At 48.8% G+C, this 16,381-nt stretch overlaps 1 protein-coding gene across 1 annotated transcript; it reads right to left on the reverse strand.

Annotated features, from left to right (window-relative positions):
• Positions 1-685: 685 nt before the first annotated feature.
• On the reverse strand, positions 686-4,424 carry LOC101421271 (HLA class II histocompatibility antigen, DM alpha chain). Its single transcript, XM_004479816.5, has 5 exons — positions 4,255-4,424; positions 2,802-3,086; positions 1,628-1,906; positions 1,232-1,360; positions 686-937 (listed from the first exon to the last, which is right to left on the reverse strand). The coding sequence occupies exons 1-5, from the start codon at positions 4,340-4,342 to the stop codon at positions 933-935; spliced, it is 786 nt and encodes a 261-aa protein (XP_004479873.1). The 5' UTR covers positions 4,343-4,424; the 3' UTR covers positions 686-932.
• Positions 4,425-16,381: the final 11,957 nt, after the last annotated feature.

Here is a 16,381-nt window from a genome sequence, read left to right on the forward strand (position 1 = left end):
ATGGGAGGTCCCGGATTGGGTTCCGCGGACCTCCTAAAAAGAAGAAAAAGCAGACAAGCACACAATGAACCGACAGAGAGCAGACAGTGAGTGCAAATAATGGGGATGGGTGAAATCAATCAATCTTAAAAAAAAACAGAAAAAACAAGCATATGCAAAGCAATTTACCCCTGGGGGGCGCGGTCCGCTTGCTGCCACTGTCTGCCAGGACAGCAGAGCCGCCGTTCTCCCTGGATGGCTCACGCTCGCCAAAGATCGGACGGCTTGGAAGGACACGCCGACTCCGGCCCCTCCGAGCTGCCCCACGTCGCTCGGGGCTTGGTCACAGCGTTTCACAGCACGGAGGACAGACAGCCCTGAGGGCTTCGCTTGTCACCCTGGGCTCTGTGTTCCCAGCCAGGGGGAGTGCTGAAGGGCTACACGTGCCAGGGAGCACACACAGCTTTTGCACAGTGCACAACCCCACAAACGGCTTCCTTCACCGCTCTGCGAGCGGAGCGTCGGCAACTGCGCCCGCGCCGTTCCTCGGCGGTTCCCCGGGCGCAGGCGGAGGAGGCCCCGGCGGCGGAGCGGAGGAGGCAGGGGCTCCCGCAGCCGCGCTCGGGTCCCGCACGTGGGCCTGGAAGGGACAGCCCCCTCGAGGGGAGGCATCCGGAAGCCAGTGCGAGGTCAGAGCCGAGCCACGTCGGTGGTAAGAAAGGAATTTATTGCCCTGAAGCGGGAAGGGCGTGTTGTGACAGGCGGGCTACCCTGGGCTCTCCGGGAGGGCCTGGGGAGAGCAGAGCCCCCCGGACGAGACCCCCTTACCACCCCTCACGCGCCCAGAGGGCGACCCGGGGCCCAGGGAGATCCTGCGCAGGACTGAGGGCCCGGAGCCGCCGGCGTGACGCTGGCCCTGTCGCCCTGTCACCAACAGCCTCTGGTCCGGAGAATCAGTCTGCGGAGACAGGGAAGGAGGAGGCGGTCAGGGGATCCCCTGCCCCTCGAGGCCGCCCCGCGCGCAGCACGGGCAGAGCTGTCTCTCCTGGCCCCAGATCTCCTCCAAGGGCCTTCCCTGCGGCTCCCCACCGCTCTGCGGCTCAGGGCCGCTGGCCCCCTCCCGTGGCCCCTGGAATCTGTGCGTAACCAGGTCCCCGTCCCTGCCTCCAACCCCAATGGCCCGAGGATCACTGCTGCCCTCCCCATAAGCGGGGCCCCCACAGGCACCGCCCCTCCAGACGCCCTGACCTACCCCCTGAGCAAGGCTTTCGGAAGTAGACGATGAGGACGGAGCCCACGATGATGCCCAGCACGCCCAGGCCGAAGGCGATGCCACACAGCACGTTCTCCAGGAGAGCCGACGGCAGAGCATTCTGGGGCACTGGGTGGGGGGTGGGGAGCAGCTCAGCCCCGAGGCCTGGCCAGGGAGCCCCCACCCGGGGAGCCCCCAGCCGGGGAGCCCCCACCCGGGGAGCAGCCTGGGAGTCTGGGCTAGCCAAGGAGAAACCCAAGCACGGAAGACGCACGGTGGTTCAGTGTGACAGTGGACGGCCCGGGTCCCAAGCAGAGAGAGGGGCCCCTCCCATGGGCCTATTCTTTTTGCCCCCAAAAGGAATCTGGCTCGGGGAGCAGGGGGAGAGGGCCTCACCCCAATAGGCCACGGCGGTGTAGCTGTCAATCTCATGGGTCACGAGGCAGGAGAAAATGTCGGAGGGCTCAGGTGTGACGTTCAGGTAAGAGACGGCCTGGAAGGTGAGCCCGTCGACAGCCGAGACGTAGGTGGGCCCCGCGCCTTCCACGGGGGCCGAGAAGTGCTGCCAGGTGACCGTCAGCGTGGGTGGGAAGAGGTTGCTGACGAAACAGACCAGCGTGTTGGGCCTGCCGAACTCCAGGGGCCTCAGCGTGAACACGGCCGGGATGGGGAAGCCTGGGAGGGGAGCAGGGGCAGGTTGGGGGAGCGAGGCATCTGGGGGGGCGCAGAGGAGCCAGTGGGGAGGGACTTTGGGAGGCGGGGAGGACGGGGGTCCCCAGCACTGAGGATGGTCTTCTTCCAGAAAAGAGCCAGGGCTGGACGCAGATCCAGGCCACTTGGGACCCTTCCCGCCTCCCTGCTGCAGCATTTCCTGTCTAGACCTGCCGTTGGCATCTGATCACAGCCCCGTTACATTGCAGGCACTTCATCAGATTCTCCCCTTCCATCTTGCCTAGCACAGCAACACAAATGCTAATACGTGGTAGGCACCAACTGAATTCATCAAGTTCAATAGATAGTTTTGAAAGCCTGGTAGGTGGGAAGCAGATATGGATCAAGCCGTTGGGCGACCGCCCACCACAAGGGAGGTCCTGGGTTCGGTTTCTGGTGCCTCCCAAAGAAGACAAGCAAGACAGTGAGCTGACACGACGGGCTGGCATGGCAAGGTGACACAACGAACTGATACAACGATCTGATGCAACAAAGATACACAATGAGAACCACAACAAGGGGGGAGCAGAGGTGGCTCAAGTGTTTGGGCACCTTCCTTCCACACGGGAGGTCCTGGGTTCAGTTCCAGTGCCTCCTAAAAAAAGAAGATGCACACACAACGAATGGACACAAAGAGCGGACAGTGAGTACAAAACAATGAGGGGGGGTGGAAATAATAAACAAAATAAATATTAAAAAAACAAAAACCCGGTAGGTGCTAGACACTTGTCTTCTGCAGGCTGTGGCTCGGAGGGCTGATTGAGGAGGCACTGGAGTGGCTTGCTGGTGTGAGGGGGAATAATTCAGTTTCTAGAAGGTGGGGATGCCAGCCCTCCCTCCCCACCCCTGCCACCCTAACCTCTGGCCACTGGGATTTTCCCCTCAAGTTGGGGTCCTACTTCCTCGATCAGCTCCCGGCAGAACTCCTTGTCAAAGGAAATAGCCGAGGCGTCTCCTTGCTCCTGAGCCCAGTAAGCAAAGTCAGGTAGGCGAGGAACTCGGACGTTTTGGGAAAAGTCAAAGGAGAAAAGCTGGTCCTCGTCGTAGGCCTCCGACAGCCCCAGGCTGGGACTCCCGTCCTGGCAGTACACGGTGTGCAGGAACGTGTGGTTTTGCAGTTCATCCCGCCACGCAGGACTGGGAGCTGCAAAGGAGACAGGGCGGGGTTCAGGGGGTGGGCGCCGCCTCCTCCTCTCAGCCTGGGAAAGAAGAAGGCTGCTTCAGAGGGAGGAGGCGGAGGGGGTCTAAGCCCTCCTCTGCTGTTTAGGTTCTCCCTCCCAATGGAGGTGAAGGAAAAATGAGGGGAAGAGGTACTCGGGATCTCTCAACCGCCCCCTCCCCATAAACAGGCAGCTCTTCCACTGCCTCAAGCGACAGATTCAGAGTCACCGTGTTGGTTGCATGCACAAAGGCATCGGCGGAGGAGGTTAAGTGGGGACTGGAATTAGCCCGCACTCGGCTGGCCACGCCACGCGACCTGGCACGGGGCTGCGCGCTCCAAAAGGGGACACCTGTGTCTAACTCACGTAAGGCCACCACAGGGCTGGATGGGTTCCCCCGGCTTAGAAGGGAGAGGAAAGGCATGGTCATGGCCCCCAGCCCACAGCTGCCACTCCTGCCACCTTGGTACCCTGGACAGCCGGGCCCAGGCTCGTCGCCCTTGCACGGGCGCCAGGCCTCTCTGGACACGTCTTCCCCTTCCTTAACCCTCCAAACTTAGCAAAGACAGGACTGGGGAAGTGGCCCCACAGCTAGAGGAGATAATCCCTATTATTTGAAGCCCTGGCAGGACACTCCCCCCCCTCAACCAGCAGGAAACTTTCTCACCACGACCCAGAGTAAGAGACATTTAGAGTAAGAGGGATCTTTCAGGTTATTTCTTCCATTCTGTCCCATCCCTTACAGAGAAGGAAACTAAGGGAAAAGCTAAGAAACTTTTCAAGAATCACAAGGCGAGTTGATGGCAGAGTGCAGAGCAGAATCCCGAGGAGTGTGGAAAGAACATGCGCTTTGCTCAAAGCCCAGCTCTACCGCTCTCCAACAGTGTGAACTTGGACAAGTCGCTTAAGCCGCTGAATCTGCGTTTCTTCATTTGTAAAATGCATGTAATAGCCTCTGCTCCAAGGGACTGGCTTAACTGAAATCGCAAGGGAAGCACCCCTGGCACTGTATATAAATAGTAGCTAGCTGCCGCTGCCGGCGCTGATTCTGCTCCCCGCACCGTCCTCCCCACTTAGAAACCCAGGTGCTCTGGATGGGCTCCGTGGGCTCTAACCCCAACAGCACTGAAGTAAAGGGAGATAGGGCCATACCTCGGGGGGCGGCCCAGGAGTGGGGCAGCAGCCACAGAAGCCGTAGCAGCAGCAGCAGTGCAGCCCCCTGGCTCTGCCCATGATCCATATCTGCGCCCGGCACACTGAGTTCGGAGCTACCAACCCAGTGACCCAGGTCCCCAAACTCCCTCCCCAAAGGGTCGCCTCGAGCCTGCTCTGCCAGCTCCCTCCAATAGCTGGGCTTGTCACTTTGGCTAAACCAATCACGGAGGTGGAGGTCATCAGTCGCTGGGGAGAGACCGGTGACCAGCAACCTCCGGGAGACTTGGCTCTTTTAGCAGGCCGGAGTGGGGAATGTTTCTGGGCTGACTGGCCAGTGAAGGAATGTCTGCCTCCTGGTGGGGTTCCCCCTGCAGTGTCAGGCTGCCAGCCTCAGCTCGACACCGGGCTGTGAGGCTTTTCAGAGCAGTGCCGCCCCGTGGCGGAATTCTGCAGTGGGCAACTCGTCTTCCCACAGCAAACCCCCAGGGACCCTTCAGACCCTGCCTCTCCTGCCTCTTTCCATCCCCCACCTCCTCCTTTTAATCAGAAGGCTTACTCTCCTTCAGGCACTAATTCTTGAGCTCTAATTCTTCTTTTTTTTTGAGATTTATTTTATTTATTTTCACCCCCCCACACATACATTGTTTGCGCTGTCTGCTCTCTGTGTCTGCTTTTTCTGTCAGCTCTTTGTGTCTGCTCACTTTTTTTTAGGAGGCACCAGGAACCTCCCACGTGGGAGGGAGGCCCCCAATCACTTAAGCCACATCTGCTCCCTGCTTATTTTTTCTCTCATTGTGTTCGCTTGTTGTGTCTCCTCGTTGCGTCATATCGTTGAGTCATCTTATTGTGTCAGTTCATTGCGCCATCCCATTGCATCAGCTTGCTTGTCTTGGTCATCTTCTTTAAGAGGCACTGGGAACTGAACCTGGGACCTCCCATGTGGTAGGCAGGTGCCCAAATGCTTGAGCCACATCCGCTTCCCTCTAATTCTTGAATTCTTGAAAATTTAGTAAGTTCTTGCAATTGGGCCGAGTGCAAGAAATACAAAAATGAATAAGCATTCCTGCCTTCAGAGGGCTGAATGTCTAGGGCAGTCATTGAATAAATAATTATACAACAATGTAATGTGTTCAAATAAGAATGACAAATGCTTTGGAGGTAGCAATGGGGGAATAGGCTGGGCTCAATCAGGCAGGCTTCTAAGAGTCTTGAAGGAAAAAGCAATTTGACCAACAGCACAGGAGGGAAGAGAAAAATATCTCGGGGCAAGGGGTAGGCAGATGTGTAAAGGTATTCAGAGCTTCTCTGGAGACTCCTGTGTGGTTGGATGTGGAGGCCTGGCTGCTCATGGGTCTCTGTGGGATAACAGGGAGGAGAAGGGGTAGGAGAGTGTCAAGAGGAGCTGGACTTTTAGTTGGCGACCAGATCACATAGGGCCTGGGACGCCACAAGGAGGATCTGACTTTTACTTAGCAGATGCTAGAGATTAAAAAACTGGGGAACGACACAAGCATTTTAGCATTTAAAAAAAAAGTTCTGATATTTCAAACAATGGATTGGAGCTTGGAAAGAATTGAGGCAAAAATGCTGGTTAAGAGTTTTATACATTACATCAAAATAAAAAGCAGATTCCATCAAAATAAAAGTTGTACACACATAACCACTTCTTGTAGCAATGAGCAATCATTTATGTGAGATAAGGGCCTGAATTAAGTCATGAACAGAGTAGCTAGAAGGAATAGAGTATTGAGGTAATTAGGAGGAAGAGGCAAAAGAATCTGGCTACTGATTAGAGGTGGGAAGGCGAGGAGAGGGAGGAGTCAAGGATGCCACCAGGGGTCTCATTCAGGTGGTTGGCTGGGTGGTCAGTGATGACCTGAAATAGAATGTCAGAAAACTGAATTGAAATACAACAGAAGGCTTGAGGAGGACAAAAGTGAGCTCAGTTCTTCGTACGTGTTGAATTTGAGATGCCAGTGGAACAGCCAGATGGAGCTTCCAGGCGGCAGTGAGGTATAGGGTATATGGGAACTCGAGAACGGGCGCAATAACCTAACTGGAGAGTCATCAGCGCAAATGCTGAAGCAGGACCATGGATGAGGCCACCCAAGTAGACTGTGCAGAAGGAGGAGGAAGTGACCCCAGGACATGGCATGTTTTTGAACCTCAACCTCCTGTCTGATATCATCCAGGATCCAGTCCGGAACACAGAACCACTCTAGGAATTTTAAACTGAGAGAATTGGTTACAAAAGTGTTAAAAGGGCAAGAAATGCAAAAAGGAGGAGGTGGCTGGAGGTGCAAATGGGAAAGAGTGGAAATCAGAAGAAGGTGCTATCCCCCCTTAGCTGGAGTCCCTACATCTATACCTGCTGCTGCCCGTGGGAGACACTCTCATGGATGGTTCTGGATCTACAAAAAAGGTGCCTCGGGAAGCGGCTGTGGCTCCATCAGTTGGGCTCCCGTCTACCATATGGAAGGCCCTGGGTTCATGTCCTGGGGTCTCCCTGTGAAGGTAGGCTCGCCCGCACACTGCTGAGAGTCACCGGCCCAGGCGCCGTGGAGCGCTGCTGGCCCGCAAGTGCCGCAGAGAGCAGAGTCAGCAAGGTGACACAACAAAAAGGGAGACGAGCAAAAACACAGAAGAGCGTGCAGCGAATGGACACAGAGAGCAGACAGCAAGCAAGTTGCAAGAGGAGGGGGATAAAAAAAAGTGCCTCCTCCATCCAGGCTGCAATCATTGAGAAGGTACTGTTACAGCATCTACTAGCAACTGCAAGCAAATGCCACTCTGTTAGAGTCTGAAGCAGGAAGCTTCTCGGTTTCTCCTGCTGTCTGATCTCTGGCCAGTGCCTTCTATTGGCAGAACCTAACAGGAAGCCAGCTGGCCAGGAAGGCTGGGAAATACACACCTTGCCGACTCCAAGGCCTAGCAGTGCAGACACATTAAAGACGCATGGGTAAGGCCGTGAGAGCCCAGAGATAGTTAACCAGTACACTGACACACCCCAGTTTATATTTCTAAGGATCTGGTGGCACCAGAAGCATCCAGAGAGCTGGAAAGAACAAGGAGAAAGCAGATTCAGAGAAATAGGGAGGTGTTCCATGGAGGGCAAGATCAGCATTATTGAATGCTGCTGAAGTCAAGGAAAGACTGAAAAGTGTCCTTGGATTTGGTAATTATGAGATGGTTAATGAATTTATTGAGAGCAGTTTCAGTGTTGTAGTGGGAGTTGACTCCAGATTGTGGTGGGCTGAGAAGTGGGAGGTGAGGAAGAAACTGTCATTGTATATGCTCAAGTTTGATAGAGAAGAGAAAGAGAGCAAGACAGAAGGCGTGGTGGTGGTGGGGGGAGGCATACAAAGATCTAATGTGGCAAGAGAATAATCTGAGAAATTAATCTATGTGAATATGGGCCATCAGTGTTCCAGAGACTTTCAGAATCCCGACTTCCTTTTGATCAAAAGCAGCAATAACACGCCCCCCCCCTCCCGCCACCACCACCACGCAAACACATGCAACTATAACCTGGATATTCTAATGCAGCAATGTGTGTGTGTGTGGCGGGGGGGGGGGGGGGGGGGCAGGATAGGCGTAGGATTCGGAAATCACTGCTGCACTCCCTAAACAGAGGAGCGTTTCCCCAGTGTCTCAACCTTTGTGGACCATCCCATCTGTAGCTCTGATGGCAGGGAGATGCAGGCCCCTAGAAAAGTAGACAGGCAGTTTATAACATCAGCAGGACTGTAGAGGAAGGTGTGTGTCACTCGGCCACCTAGAGTTCTATACCTTTTCCTGGAAAGGGCCAGATTATAAATATTTTAGGGCTTGTGAGCTGCCTGATCTACAAGTACTCAACTGTGGTGTGAAAACAGCAGAGCTTGGGTCTGGTCCTAGTTTCCTGTTTTTCCTTCTACTTCCCTGCATCTTTTTCTCAAGTCTCCCTTCTTTCAGCTCCCCTTTAAATATCGGTGTTCCCTGCAGTTTTGTCCTCAACCTTTTCTGAAATGTTAATTTCATATCATTTTCATATGTCACAAAATATTATTGATTTTTTCCCACATTTACAAATATAAAAACAATTCTTAGCTCTCAGGCCATATAAAAACAGGTGGTAGGCTGTTCTATGCATATGGCCAAAATTGAGATGGGGGATCTAAAGTAAACCCACCCTTCAAAGAAGAGTCCCATTCTCTCTTATTATGAGGATAACAATGGATTAATTGTGCCCCAGTTACAACAGGTTCTTTGGAAGGAGATCTGGGGAAGGACAGAAGGAAGAGGACTGGGTGGGATGAATGAGGCAAAGGAGTCCAAGTTCCGCATAGAGTAGAATGTGGACAGGACCAAAGTGAGAAGAAATATAACCATGCATCACCAAGACTGGTGAGGCATGATTAACTCCCTTCTCTCCCTTCTGTAAGTGGTAACAGTGTAAATGAAAACAAGTTCATTTATTGTTTCCCTTCCCTCTATGTAATCCCTCTTCTTGCCAGGACCCCTCTCCCCCTCAACCTTCATAATAGATATCTCAGAAATAGTCTCTGGTCAGTTTGGGGAAATGATAATACTGGGCAAGAGAGGAGCAAGGCAACCAGTTCTGCATCCCAGTAACTAGTTGCTACCTTGGTCATTAGACATGAATGCCTATGAAAATAATAGTGTAGCACCTGTAAATTCACTAGACCATGGCTTTCACTCAACCTCCCACCCATTTATAGCATTGCCCCATTTTTTTCCCCTTCAGAGCCAAGTTTCCTAGAAAAGTCACAGGCAACCATGTTTACACTTCCACACTTGCATTTTATTCCTCAGCCCTCAACACTGAATTTGTTCACCAATATCTTCGCTGCTAAATCAAATGAACCCTTTGCAGTCTCTGCAATATTTGTCATGTTGGTCATGACCTCTTTCCTAAAATGATATATTTTTTGCCTCTCTGACAGCACTCTCTCCTACTTTTTCCTCCCACTTCTCCAACATCTTCTTCTCAGTCTCTTTCATGTCTCTTTTCTTCCAGCTACCCTTTTACAGTTGTCCTCTAGATTTTTCTCTTCTTATACTATATACTATACACTTGCCTTGGATGGTTGTGTTTGCTCTTACTTGCCTTCAGCTACTATCTATTTGCTGATGTCTTTCAAATTTACCTCTAGCTTAGATCTTCTTTGAGCTACACTTTACCAATATACTCAACTGCCTTTGCTCATCTCCACTTGGATGTCCTACAACAGCAGTTCCCAAACTGTATTCTCCACAAGATAATAAATACTGTTCCTCAAAAAATAACTAAAACAAACATGTAGATTTAACAGTAGCATTTTTTTAAAGTTTTTATTTCAACATAGGTACAATAAAACACCAAACACATTTATATAATAATTCTTATTCTGAAACAGTTTATTGTATTTATTGTTGCAATAATTAAAAAAAAAATCTTTTATCTCAAGCAATAGAAACCAATTCTGGGGAGGTGGACTTGGCCCAATGGATAGGGCATCTACCTTCCACATGGGAGTTCCGCGGTTCAAACCCCGGGCCTCCTTGACCCGTGTGGAGTGGCCCGTGTGCAGCGCTGATGTGCACAAGGAGTGCCGTGCCTCGCAGGGTTGTCCCCCGTGTAGGGGTATCCCCTGTGTAGGGGAGCCCCAAGCGCAAGGAGTGCGCCCTGTAAGGAGAGCCGCCCAGCGCGAAAGAAAGTGCAGCCTGCCCAGGAATGGTGCACACTTGACATAGCAAGATGATGCAACAAAAAGAAACAAAGATTCTCGGTGCCGCTGATAAGGATAGACGTGGTCACAGAAGAACACACAGCGAATGGACAGAGAGCAGACAACTGGAGGGGCAGGGAGAGAAATGAATTTTTAAAAATCTTTGGGAAAAAAAAAAAGAAACCAATTCTGGCTAACCAAAAAAAAAAAAAAAGGAGGGGGAGGGGAGATTTATTTAAATGATACTGCACTGGCTCATGGAATCAAAAGAAGAGTTGAATAAGCTAGCTTCAGGAAGGGTAGCTAGAGGGATCCTACCAGCAGGGGTTGAGTTGTCATTAATATGCTTCATCTTCAAAGGCCTCCAGCCTCTCTAGCTTTCCTTTCAAGTTCCACATTGCTGGGATCGAGTGTCTGACTGGCTTAGCTTGTAATAGGTGTGTGTCTACAGATCAATCAGTTGTGGCCAGCCACAATATCATCTTTAGGTACTAGAAGTATTCTCAGAGCAAGGAGGATCATCAAAAACCAAAGAACCACCTTAATACAGTTATCTTCAACATATGGCATTACAGACAATTGCATGAGGTTGCCTGAGGTGGGGTCAGATCTGACATGTGACATGGGGTCAGATCTGTATACTAATGCTCAGGCAGCATCTCCCAGCTAATTATCTGGGTGAGATCTGTCATCTTTTTGATGCTCTCTGGTCTGTTCTGTGTCTTGACACAAATTCAAATTAGATACTGTTAGGGGTTTCAATGTTGACTTATTAATAAAAACAAATATTTATATTCCACTAATTAACTTCCTTTGGATCTATGACTAAAAGAAGTTACTTTAAAAAAACATTTTGCTTTGAAAAATTTCGAACATACACAAAAGAGATTAGTGTACCCCCATGTACCCTCAGGAAATTCCACAATTTTCAACATTGTAACATTCTTCCATACTTGTTTCATCCAGTCCCCCTGTTCTACCCATTCTTTCTTTTTTTTGGGGGGGGGGGAGCTGGAGTATTTTAAAGCAATTATTTGTTTTTATGGTAAACACTTCTAAGATACCTAAAACAGATAATACACTTTCTTTTAACATAATTACAATACTACCATCATAACCAACAAAATTAAAAGCAATGGCTTGATTTCATTTAACCAAATCTGGGTTCTTCTTCCCCCAATTGTCTCAAAATGTCTAAGAGGAAGAAATTTAAAATGAAAAACATCTTATAGCATTCAAACTGCCTTCATTAAAAAAAATTATTTGTGAGTTTTCTATTTTACATTTGTTTCATAAACTCCTGACGGTAATTCAGTGAATTCTAATTAAGCATCCTATAGGCAAGTAACTTTAGGAACTGCCACCCCAAAATTCAACTCCATCTCAAGATTCACAAAATTAAACTCACCAGAATTGTTCCCTTTCCAACATACTCTGTATTCAATACCAGTAAATTACCCGACTCTTCATACTATCACCTGAGCTACAAATGTGGGAGTCATCCTTATATCATCCCATCCCTGTTTGTTTACCAAGTCCTATCAATTCTACCTCTTTAATATCTCTTGAATCTGTTCCCCCTTTTCTTTTCATTCCCCCTAGTCCAGGCCTTCAATTGTTTGTTTCTTCCAGGATTACTGCAATCATTTTATAACTGGTCTCCCTATGTCTTGATCTTAATTTCCACAGTGCTGCCAGAGGAATCTTTTTATTATGCATATTTGATATTATCCTTTTACATGAAATCTTTCAGTGAGACACTGTCCTCTGCTTCCCTTGGCATGACCCTTAATAATTTGAACCCTACTTAATTATTTCAAAGTGTTCTTTGAGATGAAATCTAACCTCCCTCAGGAAGTCTTCCTGGAACCCAGAGTCCAGATTATGCTTGCCACTGCTATCGTTTTGTTATTATTCTCTACTATGTGTCTGCTTCACAGTTACCTTACCTCCCTCCCCCCTCATCTCCTTAACAGATTGTGTGCTATTCTTTTTTTTTTTTTCTAATCTCTCAGCATCCATTAAGAAGACCCACCAAGAAATGCCTACTCACTGAATGAATGAATGGGCTGCCAGTCACTGGTGATATTGAAGCTGAGACTGGAAGAGCCTACAAGTCTTAGATGTGATGAACTAAGGCCTTTTAACACAGATTTTCAATAAATCTTACCAGGCATGTCTACATTAGTCCACCAACACTTTCACCACCACTGCCTTCACTGTGCACCCCTCTTCCCATTCCATTCTCTTGCCTCAGCTTCTTGTCAAGTCCCATCTTCTTCCTACTCCCTGCCACCTCCTGCTTCAAAGAGCAAACCTAGGTATCTGGCTCCCACATTGACCCTTATTCCCAGCTCAGTGTATCTCTTTATATCCATATTCATCCATCCCTTCTGGCTATATTATGATAATGTATTAATCCTCACAACTACTCTACAAGGTGGGATTTATAATCGCAATTACACAAACAAGAAAACTTAACAGCAATTCTAGGAGGTTCATTTATTATTTAGCAATATTTAATGACCAGGCCCTAGTGCCCAGTGGTAGGAAGGGCATCAGATACCTGCCATCATCAGTCTGAGGGAGCTGTTTAAGTTTTTTTGAGAGCGGAAGTGAGAGCTACCTTTGTATGATGATGAATTTGGCAGCAGTGTGCACCATGGATTGGCTTTGAAGAGACTGGAGGTAGTTCAGTTAGGAACCTTAGCAAAGAGTCACACATAGGATGAGAAGTAAGGTAGTTGTGGCATCAGAACTAATTGTACTTCGATAAGAATCCAAACTTTGCACTGTAGCCCACAAGGTCCCATAGTGGTCTTGCTTCTGCCTGCCTCTGGCCTCATCTGCTTGTCCTCACCCTCTCACAAATTATGTACTATCCCCTTGTCTGCCCCCAGGGCCTTAAACATGGCTGCCACCTCTCTGGAATACTTTTCTTCCCACTCTGCCTAGCTCGTCAGATTTCATCTCAATATCATTAGGTTTCCCACTCCAGTTGGTCTGTATTATGGATCTCAAGTCTTTTATAGTACCTCTTACAAAATGTTTTTATAGATTTGTGTATTTACTTGTTTAATGCATAAGTTTGATGATGCTGAAGCCTTGAGCTGGAGCCCTGGGAAGTAAGCTCACAAAGGAAAGGGAAGCCAGCCCCAGGAAGAGAGAAACCCTGAGCCCAGGAAGAAGTAAGCCCTGGGAAAGAAGGAACCTTGAACCCAGAAAGAGGCAAGACCCTGGAAGGGAGGAACCCAGGAAGCCTGAACCCTCACAGATGTCGGCAGCCATCTTGCTCCAACACATGTAAATAGACTTTGGTGAGGGAAGTAACTTACACCTTATGGCCTGATATCTGAAAGCTCCTACCCGACTCCTGGTACCAAGCTGTATTAGTTAGGGTTCTCTAAGGAAACAGAATCAACAAGAGATATCTCTCAATAGTATGAGATTCTGTAAGAGTCTCTCATGCAGCCGTGGGGATGCACAAGTTCAGGTTCGGCAGGCAGGCTTCAACCAGAGGCTGCAATCAAAGTCCAATGAATGTTCCTGACAAGTTCTGGGAGATGCAGGCTGTCCAAAAACAAGCGGGAAATTCTCTCCCAATGCTGGAATCACTTCCCCTTTTAAGGCATTCAACTAATTGGGTTAAGTGTCACTCAATGCTGATGGCAATCTCCCTGGTTGATGTAATTATAACCAGCTATTTATGATTTACCACTGCAGTAAAGTCAATGGTGACTAAAGTCCATAAATGCTCTTGCCTTACAGTTAGCCCAGTGCTTGCTTGACCAAACAACTGGGCATAATTACCTGGCTCAGTTGACATCACACTCATATATTTAGTCAAGCATCAATTCCCTTCAGCAAACATTTTGAAAGCACTTCATATTGGCCAGGAGGTGGGAATATTAAGAAAAAACAAAAAAAGAAACCAACAATAACAAAAAACATAGCCCTGCTTTCAAGGAGATCAAAATGTAGCAGGGGAAACGTGTACTCAAACAAATGCCATTCATTGTGAAAGGTGCAAACCTAAGAGATACGTATCAATTTGGGAGGCAAGAAAAGGGTTCTCAGAGTTGATGGTTATTTGGGCTTAGATGGACTGGGAAAAAGCCAGTTTCATGTAGAAAGAATAGTGTGTGTAAAACACAGAGACATGAACCAATATGGCTGGCATATAAGGACCAAGAGGAAGTGGCTAGACTTGCGGCTGAAGAGGTAGGAAGACCTGTCTGGCGAGCACAGGAACTTGGACTTTATCACAAAGTCAATGAGGAACTAATACACAGATTTAACAGAAGCATGTGGCCAAAGCTGTATTTTGGAAAGCTCCCTGCTGTCAGGACTGTGGCAGAGGCAAAGCTTAGGACGGCACTGTCCAATATAATTTTCAGCAGTGAGGGAAATGTTCTAGAATTAGTGCTATCCAATATGACAGCTACTAGCCACATACTGCTAATGAGAACTTGAAATGTGGCTAGTGCAACTGAGGAGCTGTGGCTACTTAAATGGGCTCCCAGACTCCAAGATTTGTGACTGAATAGTTGCCATTAGCCAGACAATATAGGACAAAAAGGTTGAGAGTACAAGCAGAATATCCCAATTTTGAACATGTTGGAATTGTCTGACTGGGAAGGTTTAGTAGGAAGTTTAGCTCAGGAGAGCTGTCTTAATTAAAGAACCAAGGTGAGGGAAGCGGATTTGGCTCAACAGATGGAGCATCCACCTACCACATGGGAGGTCCAAGGTTCAAACCCAGGGCCTCCTGACCCGTGTGGAGCTGGTCCACGTGCAGCGCTGATGCACACAAGGAGTGCCCTGCCACGCAGGGGTGTCCCCCCCCCCCCCCCCCCGAGTAGGGGAGCTCCACGTGCAAGGAGTGCGCCTCATAAGAAGAGCTGCCTGCGCAAAAAAAGCGCAGCCTGCCCAGGTATGGTGCCTCACACATGGAGAGCTGATGCAACAAAAAGAGACACGGATTCCTGGTGCTGCTGACAAGAATCCATGCAGACACAGAAGAACACACAGCAAATGGACACACAGAGCAGATGGGGGGGGAGAGAAATAAAGATAAATAAATCTTAAAAAAAAAAAAAAAAAAAAGAACCAAGGTGAGAGGATTTGAGCAATTGATAAGAGATTACCCAGAGAATATGAATAGAATTAGAAGCAGACTAAGGAAAACTATGGCAAACATCAACACAGAGAGAGAGGCTAAGGAAGAAGAGTCCACAAAGGAACCGTCAGGGGAGTGGGAACAGTTAAGAGAAGTACTAAAAGAAACAAATGAGACTGGTCACAGAAATCAAAGATATAGAGAATTTCAGGAAGGAAAGCATGATCAAATGTCAAATGATTCAGAGAGGTCAAAAAAAGATGAGAAGTGAAAAGTGCTTCTGGACTAGTCAATTAAGAGGTTCTTGGTGACATTTGCCAGAACAGTTTCAGTGGCGGGAGCCTGAGTGAGTTAAGAGTGAGGATGGGGGCAGAGAGGAACAGCAAGTTTAGATAATTTCAAGACTTGGCTATGCAGGGGAGCTGAGAGATAAGTCTACATGAGGCTGCTATGTTGACAGAGCTGTTTTTTCTTTATCTTTGGTTGGGAAACCAGTAGAAGGGAGAAGTTAAAAATGCCAAAGGGCAGAGTAGAGGATAGTCTCAGGTAATAGAGGTTGAATAGCTTGAAAGAAAAGGGATTTTCTTCAAATGAATGGAGGAGCTCCAGTGAAATGGTTAAGGGATACAGACATGGCCCAGTTTATAGGCGTGAGATGCGAAGCTGCCAAATCGCCTGTTTTCAGAGGTGATACCCGTCGGTGGGGAATGAGGATTGGATCGTACTCTGATGCTCAAGGGAGAGGTTACTGGCTAAGGACAAGTAAAAGGATCGCCTTAGGGGGCCAATGAATTACCGTGACATCTTATATTACCAATCCCTACATTTTGAGAGATTAAAGATAGAGATAGGGCAAAGGTTTTCTAGCGCTAGGAAAAATTCGACGAATGTTTTATCTTTAAATGGTGGACAACAAGATCAGTCAAGAAGGAAAAGTAGGCTGGTAGGTTTTCTAGAAGGCAGTGGAGAGATTGGCAGGTCTCAAATGAAGTAATGTCTAAAAGAGGTTCAGAGGAAATAAGACTGTAAAGCTGCTTAAGACAAAGCCGCCGAACAAAATTTCCACATCTACCGTTCGCACAGCCCAAATCCCAGAGGCAGGCACACCGGGAGTGATAAAACTTCTTCTCTCAGCGTCGAACCAAATTTACCAGAGGAAAGGCCCCCACCCTGCAAACAGCCCACACCTCCAGGCCCAGCCCCCGTTCTCCTTCGCTGACAACTGCTCCGAGGCGCGCCTTCCCGTGGGTCCCCAGCCAGCACGTCCCGAGCTCCACCTCACACCCGCGGAAGT

This window comes from Dasypus novemcinctus, chromosome 11 (assembly GCF_030445035.2).
Source record: "Dasypus novemcinctus isolate mDasNov1 chromosome 11, mDasNov1.1.hap2, whole genome shotgun sequence".
In the NCBI taxonomy this organism is placed as follows: domain Eukaryota; kingdom Metazoa; phylum Chordata; class Mammalia; order Cingulata; family Dasypodidae; genus Dasypus; species Dasypus novemcinctus.